Source organism: Rhea pennata, chromosome 18 (assembly GCF_028389875.1).
Source record: "Rhea pennata isolate bPtePen1 chromosome 18, bPtePen1.pri, whole genome shotgun sequence".
Classification (NCBI taxonomy): Eukaryota; Metazoa; Chordata; class Aves; order Rheiformes; family Rheidae; genus Rhea; species Rhea pennata.
In genome coordinates, this window is record NC_084680.1 from 4452096 (window position 1) to 4473502 (window position 21407).

Genomic DNA, 21407 nt, shown 5'->3' on the forward strand with positions numbered 1-21407 from the left:
TCATTTTCAGTGCACATCTATCACTGTTTCTTTCTGAAATGCTCTGTTTATAAAATACTTGATTTTTTTATCTTCCCTTGAAGAATCAAGACTTTAGCATTGAAGCAGACACTATATATGCATGAAAAAAATATTAGGCATGGACTGCACAGGAAACAAGTGTCGGTCAACATAGTGCACAGACAATTCACGGATCTGAACATCGAGAGTTTGGTTTGGCTTGTGCCCAACATGAGGAATAGAGTATAAATTAAAACTTTGTTGGGTTTAATGGTCAATTTTGTGCCCTGGCCCACAAAGCTTTATTTCTGTCACAACTTATCTCTGACTTCTGTGAATAGTTCTGTGAACTGGCAGGGATACGCCTGTGAGCGAAGGATCTTTACAGAAATAAAGTTTTGGAGGAAGTCAAGTCCCACCTGAAGAATAACTCACAATATGCATGTTTGTAATTCTCTGGCAGTGCAAATGCCCAGTAGACTTCAGCGTTGTGTGTCTTTGCCTATTTTGTCCTTTGGAAAAGCAGAAAGAAAAAAATCCTCTACCTATTCTGCTGTGAAGCAGTCTTACTGTATTACAGAATAAAAAAATGTCCTGATAGAATAATCTCAGGGCTAGCTACATAAAAAAAAAAAACAAAACAAAACAAAAAAAAACTCTCTCTTAAAATGCAGCCTCTTAGGAAAAACATAACATGAAATGTGTTGTACTTTAGTCTTCTGGGGTTTTTTTTTTTCCTTCTTTCATCATGCTTTTTAACTTTCTTGCATATTAAGTCAAAATAATATTCCAGGTTACATAGAACAAATTGGTGTAGGTTTAGCTTTAAGGTGGACGGGAAGCAGTACTTGCATTGAGAACTAAAAGCATCAGTTGAAGCCTGCTTGGAAGAAAAAAAAATAATGGCATGTCATGAAAATCTTGTAATTTGTGAAAGGCCTAGAGTGAAAAATGTGCTGGTTTGAGTGTCACTGTGAAACGTTACTTTTTGCACAAGGCTTGCCTGCGACAGTATTTTCCTTGCTTTTGTTCTAAAATGCTATGTGCTTGCTGACTAAAAATGCCTGCGCTGTGCACGCACGGAGATTCACCTTGTTGACAGGGGATGGAAACAGTAAGGTTGGCTGGATCATGATGAATCCTGCACCTTCCTTTTTTTTTTTTTTTTTTTTTTTTTTTTTTTTTTTTTTTTTGCTAATGACACTTCCTTATGCTTACATTTCATTAAAGCTCTGAAATGGCTGAAGATCAGCCCTTACTGAGCATGCTCCAGGGTTGAAGCTGCACCCATAGAGTGAGATGGATTTGTGGCTGAAGGAGTTATAGGCCTGAAGTCAGGATCTGGAAGGAAACAGCAGCTCTCTTCAGACAGGACCAGAGGTAGGGGAATTCTGGAAATTTCATTCACATGCCATAGGGCTTCCGTAGGGAATTGGACTCGGGAATAAGGAGACCGGATGAAGTGGTTCTTGAAGCAAACTGTTGGAATTGATTCAAAAGCAGCATAGTTAACCACTGACATGAGATGGCTTCAAACTGCTTCCTGCCGATCAGCGCGGAGGATTTTAAAATACTGACCTTTACTGACTTGCAAACCTATATAAAGAAAGGACCTGTCTAACGTTAGGGTTATGACATAAAGCAACAACAGGCTCAGGGGTAGGGCTGGCAGCGAAGGCTGTGGGGACTGGCTTGCTTGTGCCTTCACATTGGAAAGGCATGTGATCTTGTCACAGTCGTGGGCTGCGTAACGCCGTTGCTAATTGTTATTAATTTGAACACTTTCAGGGCACAGACCTGCTTTGCAGTTTGCATCTAGATCTGTCTGTGATTGTGGGAGGGCAAAAGAATTTCAAAGTGACTCCCTCTTTGAGGCTTATTTTGCATTCCAAGGATTGCAAACAAAACAAACCTTGCCAAATCAGGTCCTCCAAATTTGCAAGAAAAGGAGGGAATCTAGATGTTTGTTCCTTTTGATGGGCTCTTTCTGTGTTAGTTTCACCCGGAAGGAAGTGGGGTTTAATGTGTTGGCAAGTGGCTTTGAGGGAAAGAACGGGACTGTGTGAGGTTGGGCTTTTGATTTTGGTGTTTAGTTGCCAGCTTTTTCCAAGGAGTGTATAATAACCGGCAGGTATGTGCTGCATGAGGCGATTGACTCCACTTGTTGTACAAGCAAGCTGCGTAGTAAATTGCCAATAAAACGTTTACGTTGGCTCTCAATGTTTGTATTAGTGAGGTATAGGGAAGATCTGACTTTGTGTAAAGAAGGGGGGGAGGCGTCAGTAGAAAACCTCAGCCCGTTCAGACTTTATGCCCTATGGGAAATATGTTACTGGGTGTCCACATTCCTATCTGTCTGGCTTTAAATAAAGGTAAGGCAAGAGGCTTGCTATATTTAGGGCATTGTGAAAACTGCAGCTTTGGTATTATAAAGTTATTGTGTTTGGCTTATCTCTTATTAACAGAAATCTGTGATCACAGTGTATCTTCAGCCTGCGTGCAGTAGGTAGGTTGGCTCTTTAGGGTGACTCTTGTTGCTTTTCATAACGTAGTTCAGTGTGTGATTGGTTAAGAGCAGAACATAGATTTTTATTTTATTACTCTGTCCCAGACGACTGTCTTACCTAGTTAGGTCAATCTGCATGATGAGTCAGTTTATTACTTAAAGTAACTTGAATATTTATTGCCCAGTTCTGCATTTCTTGTGTAGCCAACATGTCCATTGTGTTTTCTGAGCTGTGAGATTGCAAGCAAGGCAGGAGCTAGTCATTATCTTACCTGTGTGATACGTCAGCCCTGTAGTAAGTTGGTGACCAGTTTGCTTACTGATGTTGCTTTTGCAGTTCCTGCAGAATGCCTGCTGCAAGTCTCAGGCTCCTGGAGCTGTATAACTTTACTCACTTTTAATGGATGCTGGCTTGTTTATGGTTGGATGAATGCATAAAGAAAAGCATTTATGTTAAATAAACTGCATTGTAATTGTACAATGAAAGTAAAAGGTTTTGGTTTTCTTTGGCTCAGATGCGAGCTGCATTTATAGCTTTTCAGGATTGATCTTGTTGGCTTTTCCTCCTTATGCGATTCTGGCATTGAAGGAATTTCAGCCCTAAGTTTTCATGTATGGTCTGGCTTCCTTGATGAGGAAATTTCACTTAAACAGTTTCAGATGCTGAAAACCACTCATGTGATAATTTCCTATTGTGCTTGTGTGAAAGGTGTAAGGTAGCCTTAAAAACCCACTGCCACCTTATGGCAGTTGCTGAAAAGCAAAAAAGCAATCTTTAGAGGCAATGCTGTATACGTATCATGCTTGCTTTATTTCTCTGCTCTTCTTAGCTTGTGATATTTGCATGAAGATGGGAGCTTTGTTTTTAGAGTTCATCTGCTCTTTCTGTTCCTCACAGAAATTTATAATGTCAGCGGCATTGCTCGTAGAGCCATCAACTCTGATATTTCATATGCAAGTTCATGATTTGGGGAGAGGTAAAAAAGCATCATGAAATTTTGATTCTCTTCAAATGAAGAGAATGAACTTGTTTTCATGGAAATGTCTGTCTGTGATGTTTTAAAAAAAATTAGGTGTGAGGTCAAAGACTAGGGAAACATTGGAGCACATGAGATTCGTAAGCAGAATTTGAAATGATCTCCGGTGTTGCGGTGAAGTGTTGCAGCAGAAGTGAGACTGCATGTAAGCAGCCATTTTTACTGCCTGCTTTCCTGGCAGAAGACTCCTCACAAGCAGGAATGGTGCTGCGTGATGCACTGAAATGCTTCTGATTCCCACCCCATCTGCCCTTCCAGAACCAAACAAGAAAACATTTGTGTGTGGAGCAAATTGTTAGTGTGGTTAAAGCAATAAGCTTGATCACTGGTTTTGAAGATGGGGTAAGCATGTGATGTTGTATTTAATACCCTTCTCAAGCAAGGCTGTACGTGTACAGTAGAAGCTCTTAATAGACGATAGCTGAATGAAGGGGAGAAATGGTGCTTTTAGCTTTCCAAAATAGAAAGAGCTGTGGTTACTATAAGTTAAAGCTGAAGGAGTTTATAATTGGGAACTGCTAGGAATACAGTATGCTCTAAATTATAGCTGTCTGTCCAATGTGGCTCTAAATAAAGTTCTAGGATTGCCCTATAAATCAAATACTCAACACGTATTCTTATCAAAACATAGTAACATCTTCCAGAGAGCTTACATCTCAACATCTGTCACAACAGTATCAGTTTTTCTGGTTTTGGGCTTTTTTATCTGTGTGTGTGCGCGCGCGATGTGCTCAACACAAGCGTCCCAGGGAACATGTTATGTTTCCTATTAACTAAAAACAGTTTTAAGCTTTGCTGAGGAAATGAGGGGGGAGAGAGGGAGGTGGCTAGAAACCTTTGGAGAGAAAAAAAAGCAGGTTTCAAAAGGTGGAGAAAACTGTAATTCCAGAAGCGTGCGTTCATGACTGACTGCTCCTTCAGAACCGCTGCCTGAGCCTGTGAGGGGCGAAGCAGAGGTTTCGGCGCTCCCGGAGAGGGTGGAGGGCGCTCAGAGGATCCCCACGACTGGGTGTTCGGTTTAGGATGCGTCCAGGATTATCTCCGAGAAGGGAAGGAGGTGTTTCGAGAGCTCGCAGCTGAGCCGAGGAGTAGCTCCTAGGAATGGCAGAGCGCCCCAGGCTTTCCAGCAGCGGTGCTTGCGTTCGTTCACGCGCTTCAGAGGGAGGCCGAAAGGGAGCCTCGGCTCTGAAGTGAGAGCTTGACGGAAATAAGAGGAGGTCTTGTATTTTGGAGAGCTGAATGCCATTCCTCCTAGAGAAGGCAGATCTCCCCTGGCCTCCCGCTTGCCTTCCCCCATAAGGGAGCTGTGGGAATGACGGCAGTAATGGTGTCATTAAGCAAAAGCCCTTAGGAGCCATGTGTCCTTTGTGAAGGAAGGTGGTCGTTCTGCTGTCTTCCTCTTTAAAATGTGAGATTCTGGAAAGGATATTCAAGCCTTGAATCATGGAACTGAGGCCAGAGAGCCCAGAGTTTAAAAATATCTTGTAGTTTTATAGTACCTGGTAGAGCACTTCGGAAAAAAAAAAATGCTGTACCGTCTCTCACCACACAGTCTGCGAAGCAGAGATGGTTTGATGGTGAGATTGCTGGAGAGTTAAATAAAAACTTTGCAGGGTAGAGGCTTGTTGTCATTTTACTCAGCTGCGAAGGAAAGGAAATCTACCTCAGCCATTTTGGAGATGGATTTCATTTTCCAGGAGTGGGGCACGGTCTCAGCTCGGTGCTATGTTGGTGACGTCCCCGAGCGGTTGAATGGCTCAGCCCTGCTGCTCTGTCAGCTTTCATTGTCGTGAGGCCGGGACAGAGGAGGGCTCCTTCCCTCGCTGCCCCCGCCAGTGCCCCTGCAGCACCCGGCCCGGCTGCCACAAAATGGCCGCAGGGTGGAGAGGAAATGGCGGCGCTGCTGTGGCCTCCCTGGGAGCCTGGCTGCCCTGTGTGTGGGCCCGGAGGAGGCCTGACAAGGTGGCGGGGAGCCAGGGCGGCCAGCTCTCCCCGGGGCAGGCCTTGGGCACGTTGGGGGGGGCCCTCTGCCACCGCACGGACCCCACGCGGGTGGTGGGGCTGCGTGAGGACACAGCCTCTGAATGGCGGCGCCATGCCGTGGGCAGCGTGCGTAATGCTGCAGAGGCTGTCTGGAAGCTTCTGTTCCTTTTTGGCTGCCGTGAATTTAAGAACTCGGCTGCTTCCTCGGCACTACCACACAAGCAGCCTCCGCTCTCTTCGCACCTCCCTGTGCAGAACTCCTGCGAGGTGCTAATCAACTGCTTTGCTTGACTTGATTGTGGAAGCATCCACAATACCCTGCTTTTTTCTTTCTTTCTCTTTTTTTTTTGAACCACTGTTTAGTGCTTCCCAAGATAAAAACCGTCTCTATATCTTCTGCTTTCAGTGCATTTCCACCCTCACCAGTAAAAGCATTTCCAGGGTTGAGCTGCCACGGGGAGCGCCGCGCTTAGGAGCAGGCGAGAAGAGTGGACCCCGTGGCGTGCGTTCGGATCGCTGTTTCATCTCGGGCTGAAAATGGCTGTGGACTGTATTAGCTCACTGACTCCGCGTTTGCTAACGTCTTTGCTCCTGTATTTTTGGCGAAAGCTTGGTGAATTTGTGCTGCACAAGGAGGGTAACGCCTCGACTGGTTTAGAGCCATCTTTGGTTTGAGCTACAGTAGTCTCTTGATGCAGAGGATAATGCAACTTCTGCCTACGTAGTCAGGTTTTGTTGCTTTTATTTTGGGCTTTTTGGGTTTGTCTTAAGTGAGTTACCTCTACAACTTTTCGTGATTGATAGGCTGGAAAAATCTCATTATATATATTATTACTTATGTTGACATCAAGCAAAAAAAAAAAAAAAAAGGTGAATGAGAGATCCTGGCTTTTTTCAGTCCCCTCAAATATTCACTCTTTATGAACTTTAGCCTTCTGTGTTTTAACTGTTTAGCAGTGAAACTTCTCTGAAGTGTTTAGAGCAAAATAATGTCATTTGAGCTGCAGCAGTCCCACAGCCAGCTCTTCTGCTCTTTTAACTATTGCCACTTTGCTAGTGCACATAGACACGGCAGTGAAATACATGCTCGGCCTGCAGAAAAGGTGACTTGCTGGTGTTTCTGGTTTGTGATAACGGAGCAGCATGGCATATTCCGGCGAGGCTTTAAGAAAGGAGAGGAGGGGATGGGTGGAGGAGAGAAGGCTTCACGCTCCTGCTGGAGCCTTGAATTTTGAATGCCTGCTTCTCGTGCAGCGTGCAAGGCAAATAAAATCGTTGGGCTCCTCAAAACCTCGCAAGGGAAATGAAATTGTTGGGCTCCTCAAAACCTGACTATGGATTTTTATGGTCGTCTCCCCCCCGCCGGTGCAGGCTGTTCCTTTTCCCTCCCCCTCCTCCTCCTCCTTCTCCTCCTCCTCTGGGGCCATTGTGAGAGGCAACGCAGGGCGCCAGGGTTCGCTTTAGCCTTTCGGCTTAAGGAGAGTTGTCCTCCACGCTCCTGTTTTGGGGAGGATTGTTTGTGCTTTGGTCAAGAACAGACGGGTGGGACTACAGTCCCATTTCACATTTCCTCTTCCTTCTTCCCTCTTCTCTTCTCCTCTGTGCTCTGCTCCCCTCCCCCTTCTCCTGGGGGAGGTTCTCCAGAGAAATATTAAACACGGAGAAACCCTCGGACTTTTGCATTGTGATAAATGTCATCTGTGCATTTGAATCCATTCCAGCTGATCTCTGCTTACAGATGTTCCTGCAAGTTGCTCAGGCAGTTTTACTGGGAGCTTTAGCAGATACGAAGGTTGCCAAGAGTTTGTGCTTAATTGTTAAATGGAACAGAGACAAACTACTTTTATTTTGAAGCTAAAATTTCCTCTTTGCTCTTGCTGGCTGGGCCAGCTGTATCATATGGTTTGACATAGGCTGAGCTCACAACTACTGCACCTAGTAGTGCACTATCAGTTCATTGTTACTTTTTAGTGATTGTATTTGTGATATGCTTTTAAGGTTGGTTGTATCAGATCATGTTATATTATAAATCCCTGAAGTGAAAAATAGCACCCCTTCAGCTCAGCATATCAGATCTCAAATTCACTTTCAGTTGGACACAGAGCACTTAACCAGTTTAACCTGTATGCATTTATCCCAGTATTCAAAGGCTGGGCGCTTTATTAAGCAAAATATAATTAGCACAGGGATGCCCTCAAACTTAAATGCTATTGTGCAGCATCTCTCTCTTTTTCTTTCCCTTTTTCCTTTTTTGTAGGCAAGGGCTACTCTTGGAGGCCACTGAAACAGAACACATTATTACATGGTTTTAAAAGGTTTTTGCAGGCTAGTGATCAGTTTTAGGCCTGGCACTAGGTCAGACCGTTGACAGATTATCTTTATTAACTGTGAGTTGCGCTGGGTGGACCGAGTATCCCCACGATGCCTTAGCTAATAGTTGCTCCAATGGAAGCCCTTAAGCCTGCAGGTTCTCTGTGAAATGGCTGCAGCTTGGAGTGAACAGTGAAATGGTCTCCACTGGGCATGCTCACTCTGTAGAGGGAGCTTTTATCACATGAGCAGAAACTGAATCACTGTTCATGAGGATCTGGAATATGCAACTCTTTGAGTCTTCATCAAAAGAAGACCACAGATGTCTGCAGGTACAGTAACTTGTAGTGTCCATGTTCCATATGTCATAAATAGCAGATTCCCTCAGGTTGTGGCCGCAGACAGACTGTTGTCAGGTAGGAAAGGAGAAACCTCTGAGAGGAGGAAGACAGTTAAGATAATCATGGCTGGATTTTTTTATTTATTTTTTGCCCTATGCAAGAGAACAGCACAGCAGAAATGTGGATATTGCATATTGATGCAGCATGCAGGGTAGTGTGTTGGGGCTTCTTTTGAAGAAGTGATTTACAGAATAACCTGGACAGGCGCAGTTGCTTTTCAGACTTTGACTTTTCTGATCTTTTGTGTTGTTGTTAGTGTTACTTTGTTTTGCTCAATGGACTTGTACATAGTTCTGAATCTGAAATTACCTGTCTCTGGGGAAGCTTGGGCTGTATTTCCACGCATTAAGTTAGTCTTTTATTTGTCTTCTGTGTTGGGGAGGGTGTGGAGGTTTGTCTGGATTTTTTTTGCCTTTTTTTTTTTAGCATGAAGTCTTTTGAATATTTGGTTCTACTAGGAACCCTCCCTGCTTCCATTTTTTTGTAAGCAAGAAGAGAAAACCCTGGGGTCTTTAAACTGTTCGAAGACTGAACTTTCGAAGGGAAGGAGAGGGCCTCTGGACACATTTCACTTGCTTGCTAGAAACAATTTTGACAGCCTTCGGTTATGTCAAGCAAGCCTACAGTTTAGTTTTTAGGGTGGAGGGAAGAATGAAGCTGATTTTATCAGGAGGAAAGGATCTTTTGGGGGGAGTGGGTTTTTTTTTTCCTTTGGTTGTTTGCTTGTTTGGGGGGTTTTATTTATCTATTTTCTAAGCAGCCTGCAATCCAAGAGAGCAACTGATTAAAATGAAATGTCCGTGGTTGATTTCATGGCAGAAGGCCCATGTCAGCAGTTTTTTAAAAGGTTGCCTAAAATTCATAACCCCAGCCCTACTGTGTTCCTTTTTTTTATTATTATTAGTAGTAGTGTTTGTTTGTGTTACATGCACTCTGCTGCATTGCCTGCTACAGCAACCGGTCTGACTTGGAGCATGCACCCTGTTCTTGACCTCCGCTGTTGTCTCCTAAGGCTCGCAGGTTGCCAGACCTGTGGGTGCTCCTGGCACCCCCTGCTAGCATGCAAAACATGGGCCTAAACTCTACTGCTTGCTGGCTTTCAGGAAAGCCCTTAAAACCACCATGTATACCTATACATTAATTTTTTAAAAGACAAGTGAAATGTAGAGATAACCTTTAAAAGGCTAGGGAGCTTACAGGACAGTGTGGTATCTAATCTAAATATTTATCATGTCTCCAGGAGCCTATAAATACGCTTATTATTTGTCATCTAGTAAATGCATATTAAAGGCAAATACATCAAAAGAAGACATAAGGAGATAAACAAGTTTTCTTTTTAGAAGTGAAGAGCAAAGGCCTTGAAATGTTGGCTGCTGAGCTCCTGTCCAGGAAATAATGTGTTTGGAGTTTGATGAAGGCTAAGCAAACAAGCAACCAAAAAAAGCCGGGACAACGCTTAGGTAGGGGTGTTAACAAGTTCTTGTGCATAATATGGTGACCATGATGATGCTTGTGCTAGAGGCTGCCTAGAACACTGAATAGTCACATACTGCTGCCTGAAATTCCCTGTGAGAGCGTTTGCAGAATGATGCTGAAATGCCTGACCTACTTTTTGGAGGGAAGATGCAAGTGTAAGGTTAGAGATTCCATGTTGCTTTTCAGCAAGGGTTAATAGGCCTAAATTTGGGCCTTTCTTTCTTTCTTTTCTTTTTTCTTTCTTTTTTTTTCTTTCTTTTTTTTTTTTTTTTTTTTTTTTTTTTAAAGCTTTGCATCCTGAACTGACTTTTATGGTACTTTAACTCCAGTGCAAAGGGTCTCAGCCAGCCATTGAAAATAATTGTGAGTATTTGCTAGCAGAGGCTTCCTTTGCCTCTCCTTGGCAGTGGCCTGTGAAAAAAAAGCAATGCTGTTGTACTTCCCTTCAGAGTTATTTTTCCTCTTCCCAAGCAAATGACTGGCTATCAGACAGCTCCCCGGAGCTATATCCCTTGCTGTTGTGCCTTGTTCATGCTGGAGGGGGGTAGTTGGTCTGTGGGATGTGTTTTAGGACTCCTGATGGACTTTAAAAATCGCCCCGGCCCTTGTTAGCAGAAGCGCTGGCCATTGCAGCTCCTGCTGAGCTGGACACGTGAACGCGGAATATTTCTGCTAGTGCAGCTCCCAGCTTATAAAAACAAGTCATCCACTGACTCCCAGGCCTGGTAGTGGGGCGGCTGGGCTGTCGCGGCGTGGGACCAGGCCCGCGGCGCGAGATCCCGCCTGCACGCGGGTGCCCGGCCGAGCGGGAGAGCTGGGCCCGCGGCTCCCTTGCGCTGTTAGTGCTTCTCCTCCTGTGCCCAGCATTTGAAGCTGTATCTCGTTACACTGGTATGCCGCAGGAGTGCCAATGCCAGTGTGACCTCTCCCGCGTGGTGCCATCTCCTAATGAAAAAGGATCATGTGCTTTTTTTTTGTACAATGGCAGGGAACTATTTCATTCAGGTAAACAAGGACATTTAAGGAGCTTCGCTATCATGGCCAGCTGGTGTGGATGTTTGGGGGAGGGATGATTTGATTCCTGGTGCTTTTTTTGTTGTTGTTGCTTGTCTCTCTCTCTCTCTTCTTTTTTTTCTCCTTTAAAATCTTCTTTCTCCTTTTCCTCTTCCTGGATCTTGGAGAGGTCAAGGAATCGCTGCAGAGACTGCTGTGAACCTGGACTGGGGGAATTATCTTGCCATTCGGTTCAGGCTGAGGACTTGGGGCTCTGGCAGTGTGCATTAACTGCTCTTGAGGCTTGAAGGACCATATGCTCCTGCAATGAAATGCAGTGACAGTTATTTAGAAGCAAATCTCAAATTTATAAGCCTTCGCTACCATTTCAGAGGGTTTTTAAAATTTTTTTTGGCTGCCATAAATTCGAGAGTTTTGAAATCCACCCCTCTTCGGCGAGGAGAACCTGGAAGTTGTAATGTGATCTCTACCCTTGTGTCCTGTTCCCTTCATTCGTTTCCAGATTCATTCTTCCCTTCCCTCCTCTCCTCCCCTCTTCCTATTTGAACTTCTTGGTCTGGCACATTGGGGCTGTTCTGTGAAGTGCGAAATGTTTTGATTTGCTGTATGATGGCTGCATTGAGTTGGCTGTGACGGGGGGCAGAGTGGGAAGACGGTCAGTGTACAGTACGGCATGCCAGGATTTACAGTAGTCAGTAAAGCAGCAGGAGTAAAGCTCACACACTGTATAAGCTAATTGGAATGTGTTTAAAAAAGAAAGGAAAAAAATGTAGAACAAGCTTTTGTTTATTTTTTTTTTGTTGTTTTATTAAAGTATTCTAGGATCCAAACTAGCAGCCTTCTTCCCCCAGACCAGGTAATTTGTTTATTTTTTTCCCTTCAAATTCCATCATAAGGGAGGGGGGAAGCATGGTGGAAATGGTGGAGAAGAAGGGCAGAGCCGGTGGGGGTTAAGAAGATCTGACATGCGAGCGTGTTCCCTGTAATGCTGCCATACTGTGTCTGAGCAGGAGAATGCCTCTCTCAAAGGAAGCTTTTAACAAACTGTCCTTGTTCCAAGGATGAGGAAACCTACAGCTCTTCTGGCATTTTCTCTCCTTCATAACTCAAAGCTGCTTTCACCTGCAAAGGATGATAAGCACAGAAGGGGAGAGAAGTGGAATACAGAGGGACTCGGAGCAACCTTGCAAGGCTTTGCATGGAGCTCTTGGTGTTAAATGAGGAACTTTTCCCCTCCTCCTCTCCTCATTTCCCTGTGTGCCTGCAAAAATACTCTGGTTTGCATTTAAAGGAGAAAACTGTATGTGCTGGGACTAAGCCAACTTGTTTATTCAAGGGAAATACCATATTCCCAACCCTTTCTTTTTCAGAGGAAGGCTTGACACAGGATGGCAGACTGGGCTGCATATTATATTTTTAGGCGACATCGAAGCACAGTGGTGATTTGAAGAAGCTGAAATCATGGCTGGCATTTTTCATTGAAGTTTGTGATACCTTCCCTTCCCATATCCCCTTCTCCCCTCAAAAAGGGTTAACTTGTTCCCTGCTATGTTGCATTTTTTTGAGCAGGTGGATTTTGACCTAAAAAAAAAAAAAAGAAAAAGGAGAAAAGCCACCACCGCAACCAACCCCACAGTGTCACAATCTGCTAGTTTCCAGACTTTGTCATTTTCTCCTCCAAATTGGATTTTTATTGCAAGCGATGAAGTTGACTGCATCCTGGTTGTAACGAGAAACTTGCTCTGAGCGGGGCTGCGAATTAGCTGTGGCTGCAAGAGGCACTAGTGTTACAAATACCAGCTTCTATTTTACTGTCAAAAAATGGCAGGTCACTGTGTGTCTGTAAACAATGCAGTTATGAAATGGCAGTGCAAGGCCGAGCTGAGCATGCTCGGGAGCAGCCTGTAGGGGGAGGTGATCAGAGAAAGATGATCTAATTCAGTGCAATTCTTGGGATTGAAGGAAAAGACCAGGCTCCACACTAATGACAGAGCAGAAAAAAACACTTCTGGGACGAAGCCTGTAGGCCATGGAGGAGAGATTCTGAGGATCTCCTACCTTTAGGACTTCGGCTACTGAGCAGTGCCATGTCGCTTTATCACTTTCGAGAAGAGTAAAGTCTTGGTGAGGTTTTTCTGTAGTTATTAGAGGGACAGGCCCTAGATTGCAATCTTTTTCTTTTTTTCGTCCTTTTTTCCTCTCCCTGTCCGCTTTCCAGCTTGCAGGCGTCGATGTATTGCTGCTGGCCTCTCCTCTAGCTTGGTTGCAGGTAACACAAAGTGTTGTGCGAAGTGGGTGTGATACCTGCGTGAGGTCTTTGACGTCCCAAGAAACCCACAAGCACTCTGTACTTGTGGCGGGAGAGCGTATTTTGGCGTGGGTCTTTTTTTCTTTTTTTTCTTTTTTTCCTCCCCTCATGTTCGGCCCCAACGTGGCTTTCGAAGTCGGAAACGTGCAGTGAGCCCTTCTCTCCTGGGACCGTTTGGAGGAGCAGGGGCAGGGAGAGGGAGCTGCTCGGCTCGAGGTGACGACGATTTGGGGGAGGGAGGAAGAGGAGGACCTCGCAGGTCGAAGAGGCGCCTGAGCGAGCCCGAGGAGGACTGCACCTCAAGCTTCTCCCTTCTCAGTCGTCCTCCTCTGCATGCCCTGGGCTGGTACAATATGCTCACTTTGGACACTTCTTCGTGCTACATACATATTTTTTTGTTCCTGTTAAGCCTTCGTGGGGACTTGGTGTTTCTAAAATGGCTGGTTTGCTTTTGCTACAGATGATGATGGGTTACCAGGCAGAATCTTATTCTCCATTTTAGGGTTTTCTCCTTCCCCTCCCCTAGTGTCAGGAAAAGGCAGGCAGCAGCTGAGAATAACATGCCAGTATTTCTTGTTAACCTCAGCCAGTGAAGGAGGAGATGCCTTTGTCTGCTCTGGATTTACACTCGTCTGCACATACATGTTGTACTGGCTTTAACTCTACTGGGACACAGTTAAATTGGTACAGTGCTTCCCAGTGTGGGAGCAGTGGAAAGTAAAGCTGCATCCACGCTAGGGGTTGTAGTCATGTAAGTAGTTGGGTAAATGGGTCTCTCCTTTATAGAAGCTGCATGGAGCGCAGGCTCAGCTAGCCAGCGGTGGAAAACCCCCCTTTGCCTGAACACCATAATGAACTATCTAGTGTTAGAAAAAGTCACTTTAAGTCCTGTTATGTTTCGTGCATGTGTCTGTCTGTTTCTGGCTTTTGCATGCAGAGACTTGCACCTTGTTTCTACCCTTCCCCTGCTTTGAAAGTTAATTTGTACAGCTGGAGTAGGAGAAAGTCATTGACTTAGAGAAGGAAAGGTTTCTATCCTTTTAGGAGGGAAGGAAGAGTCTGGAGGTAAGGAATTCAGGGAACAAAAGAATTGCCGGTCTGGTTTGATTTGAAGACAAACTTCAGATTGCGAGGAGTGATTGTTCTGAGCTGTGGCTAAAATTCTGTATTCACATGATTGCAAGAGGCTTATAAGGAAGTGGCCTTAGCCAAAAAAAAGGAGCTTTGAGAATGGTGACTGCTTTGTAGGCCGGGTACCTTGACGGTTACATTTCTCTCCGTCTCCAAATCGAATGATTCTGCTTCTCCTAATGACAAAACCATGATCAGTCTCTCCCCATGAACAGCAATCCCAGACCTTGCACATGGACTGCAGGACAGTAGTGCAAAAATCTGAAATCAGCACTCTTCACATGGCTACAAAAGCAACACTATCTGTCTAAAAGCACTTTCTTAATCATTACTTCATGCATAATTACCTGCAAAATGTTTATCTTCTCCCTAAGCCAAAGGTTATTATAAGAAAGTTGATCTTTCTTTTTTTTTTAGGAGAAAAAGGGAGGAAAAAATGAGAGTGAATGAGAATCTGCTGCTGCTGGAGTTGCATCATTTATTAAGAGCTTTGCCTCTCTTTCTTGCTACAGTACATATTGCATACCTCGCCGCCGCCTTGCACAGTAGGTGAAATACTGCTTTGTTGAAGTGCTTGCTAGAGCTTTGCCTAAGAATTTGGTCTGTTAGGAAAGCTGGTGTTGGGGTGTGTGCATGAACTGCTTGTGGGGAGAGGTGTGCTCGCAGGTTCGCCTGGAGGGGTTCTGCAGCCATCGAGGGTGAACCTTCTGGCTGTAGGCTTTACAGGCCATTCAGGATCATTCCTCTGTCAATCTTTCCTAGTCTGCAAACAGATGTGTTGATGCAGCTAGTGCCCTGAATGTTAAAGAACAGAATTCTCTACAGTGTGCAGCCGAGTTGGAGAAGGGTCAGTCCTTCCTGCTTGTTTCCTACCCCAGTCCTCTTTTAGATTGACCTGTTTTAACTGAATATCTCAAATTAGAATAATGTTACTGCAAAGTCTCAGGTTCCTAGACAGTTGATTTTTTTTAAACCAAAAAAAAAAAAAAAAAAAAAAAACTGGTGAAGGTAGACATCTTAGCACATCAGACCTCCGATCCTTCCCTTGTCTGCCTTTAAAGATCTCTTGTTCATGATGTAACTAACTGGTCTCTTGGGCTTGGTAAGCTACAATATGTTGAAGTTTTGCTATGCATGTATTGTCTTTTCCTATAAAACCTATTTGGACCAACTTGCTGTGAAGGGCACCCGGATGGCTAAGGAAAATTCCAAGGAGGAGTGTGAGAAGGTTCTTTCTATGTTTTCCAGCTTTGCTCTTTTGTGTGTGTGTGTGTTTTTTTTTTTTTTTTTTTTTTGGGGGGGGGGTGGTGATTTTGTTGCTGTTGAATTTGTTGTTGTTGTTGTTGTTTTAAAGGCACCTCTGTAGTTTCTAAGTTGTCTGTTTGGAAATGCTGCAGACCCTGTCCTTGGACGATCTAAGCTGTCTTCCATCCCCTCCTAAGATCTAAAAGTAGGAAAGGAAGCCTGCTTTCTTGTAAACAGAGGTGGAGGGGAAAAATTAAAACAGCGCTAGCTTCTCTCCTTGGATCCTCATGGCTTTTAAAGCCCTTTCAAAGACCTAATCAGTCTTTCTCAAGATGCAGTAATTTTTCTTTCCCTTGAAATCTAAAAATAAAAGGTGTGTGTGGGGGAATAATGCTTCATTGGTTGTGGCACATAATCTTTGTGGAGGCTCTCCAGTGATTGAAGATTAATAATCAGTCTGTTGTAGGCAGTGGAATGGAGGCGGACGGCTGCAGGAAAGAGGGGGGAAAAAAAAGGAGAGTGCGAGACTTTTATTGTGAAGCAGCCTGTGCTTGGCAGTTGGCTTTTGTTGGGACTGCTGTAAGAACAGACATTTCTCTGCTAGGAGGGTGGGTATAAGATTTCTCTGCCAATCAGGAGCCGACAGATTGGGGCATGGTGGAGTGTGAGCAAAAAGGGAAGTTTGCTTTGAATTTAAGGGGAAAAAAAATGGAGGTATTGACACTTGCAAGAAAGTTGCTGTTAACTTGTTTGGGTGGATATTGTGTGCTGGGTGGAAATGAATGGGCAGCTCTGCTCCCGCGCCCTGGAGCGCGTGGGTGGTGGTGGTGGTAGTGGTGGTGTGGAGCGTGCAGGGCTCTGCCTGTGAATCCTCAGCCTGCAGACGTTTGCCATAAACTCGATGCATCTGACTCGTGATAGACCAAGAAGGGGGAGAGGTGTCTATCTGCTGGTGCTATGGGAAAGAGGCTTCGAATGCTTTGCAGCAGCTTTCTGGTGTAGACTCCCTTTTGATAAAAATGCTTCAGAATTCACAATCGTCTTTTCTGTTCCTTTCCCTTTCCCCCTCTGCACAGGGCTGAAGATGCATTGTAGTGTTTTCTACCTTGATGTTGAGTTTTTGTTTGTTTTGGAGCAATGAGTGAAAGTTGTAAAAGCGGTGCCAGTTGGATGTGGTTCTGAAATAGGGTCCATGAGAGCCTGACAGCAGCAACCTAGGTTAGCTCTGCTTTGGCACTGATGCTTTTACTCTAGCGTGGAAAAGAGGTGGTCTGTAGTCTCTCTTACCCTTGGATCTCTTGCTTAGAGAGCTCCTCTTGCTGGCCAGGATCCTGGGCAGCTCTGTGCCTCTGTTAATTACAGGAGATGATGAGTGTGTTCATTAGGCTGCCGGGGGCTGTTTGGCTTCAGGGTTGCAGCGGTGGCTTTTCTGCAGGCCTTGTTGTTTGAGCAGCAGCCACGTTGCTGTGCAAGGGAGAGTGTGAATAATGTGTGGAGCGGGGGTGCCACCTGCGAAATAAAGAAAAAAGGTAGAATCAAATGAATAAAAGTGGCAGATTTGAAAACCTGTGGCTTTTGGATGGAATCAGTTTAATAGTGGGAATATCAAGGCCTTTATTTGTTATAACAAATGTTGGGAGAACAAACTGGTCTCTGTTTAATGAACTGAGGCTCTTTATTTTATGGCAGTGTCTGTAGCAAGGGCATGGATATTCGTTCCTCATGAGTAGAAGCTCCTGAGTCTGTGTGCTTGAATAGATGCAATGGGCCTGGCTGTAGTTATGTTTACATTAGTCTCACACCAGGATAAGTTCATAAGAAAAATGAAGTTATCTCTGTTTACAAAAAGTCTGGGTAGAGGAGAAGTAGCTTTTAAATGTACATGTTTGTACCAGGGATATATATTATTGGCTTAACTAAAAAAAAAAAAAGTTGATCTGTGTTCAAACTTTAGGCTGCATTTTATGATCATTTCGTGATGGAAATTGTGAGCCGGCATCTGCTGGAAGTTTGTTTTGTTTTAGGCTGTCTGATCGGTTAGCTGAGCTGGGGTTTCAGATGCCTAAAATTTTTGATGTCTGTCTTAAAATCTGAAGGTTGTATACTTAGTGTCTGATTTTCCTCTTGACGAGAGTCTTCTCGGTGTGGATATATTTGGTGTTTGCTTGCATTCACTGAGGGGCACGTAGCCACCTAGCACATCCTTATTTGAGGAACAGTTCTTCAAGATGCCCTTAGTTCCCCATGAGGGAATCTAGCATGTGTTGAGAGGAGGTTTCTAAGAAGCTTGTACCAAGCCGAGTTCCCTGAAGCTGCCACCTTTCCATCAGCTCTGTGTTGCCTTGCAGATAACAGCAGTTAGCTGCGGTGCGGGGCACGGGGGTCCTGCATCACCCCCGTAGCCGGCAGCCTGCAGCTGTAGCTCAAGCTCGTGCTGGTGGGTCTCCCTGGGGCCTGGAGCGAGGCAGGCGTTGCAATGCGTGAAAAGGAAGCCCTCGCGCTGCAGGACCTGGGGGCGCTTGGCAGTGCAGCTGAGTTCACACAGAAACAAAAGTTACCCAGTGGCTCATAATAGCAACACCAAAGATCATCTCCCCTGTTAGCTTCAGGGGCTTCAAACGTAATTAATGTGGGGAAGGGCAGCCTGCAGATCCTTGTTTGCCAACAAATGGTTTCGAAGCTGATACGCCAAGCTGCGTGTATATTCCTTATCTCTTTTGCTTGCTTTATGGGAGATGGACAGTTTTTTTTTCTTTTTCTTCTTCTTCTTCTTTATCACTCAGCACGCTTTAAACCTTTTGATTTGCATGGCTGCAGGCACCATCTGCTCTCTGCGTTGGCCTACAACAGTCGGCTTGACCTAGGCGCGTTCTCCGCCTGCGCTGCACGCAGCAGGCAGTGAACCCTTCGCCCGGCCTTTCCCCAGCCCCAAAGGCCGGCGTTGCTGCTTGCCTGATTACAAGGCAGCTTTGCAAGGCAGTCGCCATGCTTACCTCTTAAATGAGCTTGTCTCCTGAAACACAGAGCTGTGTCAAAGGACCCTTCTTGTGTGTTTGGGGTTTTTAATAACTTTCTCCTTTCTTTTGTTCTTTTTTCTTTTTTTGTTCTGTTATCTTTTTGTCTGTCCTCCCCCTTTTCTTCCCCCCTCCAAAAAAAAAAAAAAAAAGTATTAAGGCTGCAAACTTGATACAGCAACGTGATTCCAAATGTGTGGAAGGCAGAAGAGATGAGCAAGTGTTCGCTTTTTCAAGAAAAAGAGGAAAGAAGGAAAAAGAAAATACTTGGTTTAGGATGCAAAATAGAGCTCCTTAGCTTTCATAAACATGAAGGATGAGTTAGCTCCAGCTCACCTGGGTTGATGGTTTGCATTTTGTAAATCACATTAGAACAAGGTACAAAAACAGAAGAAGCCTCCTTCAGCCTGTTAATGTTGATATATGCCATGCAATGAGAAGCATGGTAGATGAAAAGCCTTCCCCACCCCCAGGACCTACAAGGTTTGAGGAGAGCGAGGGTCATGTCCTTGGGATGCCTTTTATGAATGTTTTAATCCATGCCTACACCGACATGCTCAGTTGGATTCCCAAACTCTTTACATTCAGAAAAAAAGGCTGGCTGCATCTTAACCAAAGAGATCTGAAATCTTAACTCTGTGTGCAAATCCAGGCTCCTTTGCTTCTCAGATGAGATGGGCTGTCAGCGGTGGCAAGCCTTTGAATTCTTTTTTATCTTTGACCTGTGCCTTGGTGGCAGTTTCCTGGCAGAGTTATTTTGCAGAGTGAAGTTTGCCCATGATGTAAACAGGATTTGCCCCTGATTGTGTCTTGTTTTAAATGCAATGTGTTTATGAACATTGAGCTAAATGCTGATATTTTTTCCCTGTCCCTCCTCCCCCCACCTTTAGCGAACAGTGCTGAGTAAGGGAGAGACAAGGAAAGACGCCTGCATGAAGACTGAGCTGCTGAAAGATATCACCAACAATAAAGAGGAAGGTGAGCATTTGCTTCGGTTGAGGGCCAGACCTTGCCAGTGGGGTTGGCACGTGATGCAGCTGGGAACAAAATTAGGGGATTGAAGATGTGCTCTGTCCCCTGAGGGGCTCAGATGTGCGCCTGTTACAGCAGCAGCACCATTCTCTTCTGTTCATGCTGAGCAGGGCTTTTCCCCCAAAGATGCAAATTTGCTTTTCAGTCCATCCCTCTCCATCCACCTGAAGAATTATGTCTAATTTTCACTTCTGCTTTCGTGTGGCTCTAAAGGAGACTCTAGTTACTTCGAGCTTCCTTTGTATGACTGGTTTTAACTGAACTCTGATCCCTAACACATGATGACCTAGCCCTTTTCCTCCCTCTGTTAAACTTGACTTTCTATTTTCCTGTGAGTTTCTTTGTTGCTCTAGAACAGGCACTGATTGCTCCAGGATGGCCAGTGTGGAGAAGATACTCCACACATTGTGCTGTTACAGGATGCTTCACGGCTTCTACGTTATTTCTGCTTGCTTTTACTTTGCAGGAAGGAGACAATGCACTTGTTAATTTGAGGAAGTCTTTCCTACATGGTTGTCTGTGAGTTGCATGCATGCAAATCTGAAGACTTTATAAGTGTCAGTGAATTAGCACCCCCCCAACAACCTTAATCTTTTTTTTTCTTTTCTTGCACCCTTCCCTCCCCTTCTTTTCATGGCTTCATTATCCCTTGAGTAGTTACTTCTCATTGCTCTGCAGGGATTTGGTGTATTTTTGTTCTGCTCTTCGTAATAGAGCATTAGAAAAGCACGGAACTGGCCCTAACAGAATACCTAGTTTTGGCTAGAAACAAACTCTTGGACTTAATTCAAACCTGTGCGAGTAAAACCATGCCCTTTGTTTCTCTTCTGTCCAGCATTATGGTTTTTGAAGCTCCTCCAGTAAGAAAGTAAAGCTCTGAAGCAGCAAAATATTGAGTGCTTTGTTAGATCTAGCCACAGTGCTTGCATATTATTTGGAAGCACATGAGCATTGCTGTTGATCCCAATTGCGTATGCACCTCTGATCTGGGAAAACCAGAGGTGAAGTCTGAGATATCTGTGTGAGGTCACGTTGCTCTGAGAAGACTCTAGCTTTGATTGTCTTGCTCAGATCAGGAGTATTAACTTAGTTTGTTTAACTCTAAGTGATCTCAAGGTAAGTGTCAAGAGTCTAGTGGGGTAAAAACCTAAGATGATGCTTGGGAGAGAGACATTTCAGAGCCTTGTATGTCATCACTGGTTTTGACTAAAAGCAAATGTTGTGTATCAAAAAGAAGCTGAGAATCCTTGCTCTGCAGGAATAGTCTCGAGGTGCTAAACTTCCAACCAACCACTTCAGTTTATTTTACAGTTCTCTTACCAGAAAAAAGGTCCTAAAATCTGAACTGCGTAGTTTCCATTCTTGTGGTAATGTTCTGATCATATCCTTCTTTTCTTTTTCTTTTAAACATACCACATGAGTAAAAAGGCAATGGTTTGCTTGATTATTGTACTATATGCACTCTTGTTAACTGATCATGCCATGATCATCATAGGAGTTTAATTAGTTAATGTCTCTAAACTCTGTTCAGATAACAATGTTCAGCATTTGCATAGGAATTTAGATTTTTGGGTGTTGTGTGAACATTAAATCATTACAACTGACTCTCAAGATTGCATTTGGAAATTATTTTTTTAAGCCCTGCTCCTGAAAGCAGGAATGGAGGCAATGCATGGAGCTGGGATGCATGAATTTGTAAAACATCCTAAAGTATGAGTTTTTTTTTTTTTTTTTTAAACATTTCCTAGAACAGTCATTCTTTGCTTGCAGAAAAGGACGCATGTGGAAATGAGAATCCATGCAAGCCTACTGGTACTTTTGTGTTCTGATTTAGGCAGAGCCTCTGTGAAGCGGACTGATCTTGTATTTGATGGGAGCTGTTGTCTATAACATGAAACTAGGTTTGTCCTGGATTCTGTTCCCTTTGGGAAAATTCCCCTGGCAGGCTCT

General features: G+C 44.4%; 1 protein-coding gene across 10 annotated transcripts in view; it reads left to right on the forward strand.

Annotated features, from left to right (window-relative positions):
- EHMT1 (euchromatic histone lysine methyltransferase 1) overlaps positions 1-21407 on the forward strand; it is a 126306-nt gene that overhangs the window by 41083 nt on the left and 63816 nt on the right. For 6 of the 10 annotated variants that reach the window (XM_062590895.1, XM_062590903.1, XM_062590896.1 and 3 more), the window contains exon 2: positions 19316-19403. The exons of 2 other annotated variants lie outside the window; for them this stretch is intronic. In XM_062590895.1, coding sequence (XP_062446879.1) covers positions 19316-19403 — 88 coding nt within the window. Of the gene's footprint in view, positions 1-1301; positions 1381-8121; positions 8169-19315; positions 19404-21407 lie in introns of those variants that run through there. 2 more of the 10 variants (XM_062590900.1, XM_062590899.1) reach the window with 2 other exon arrangements.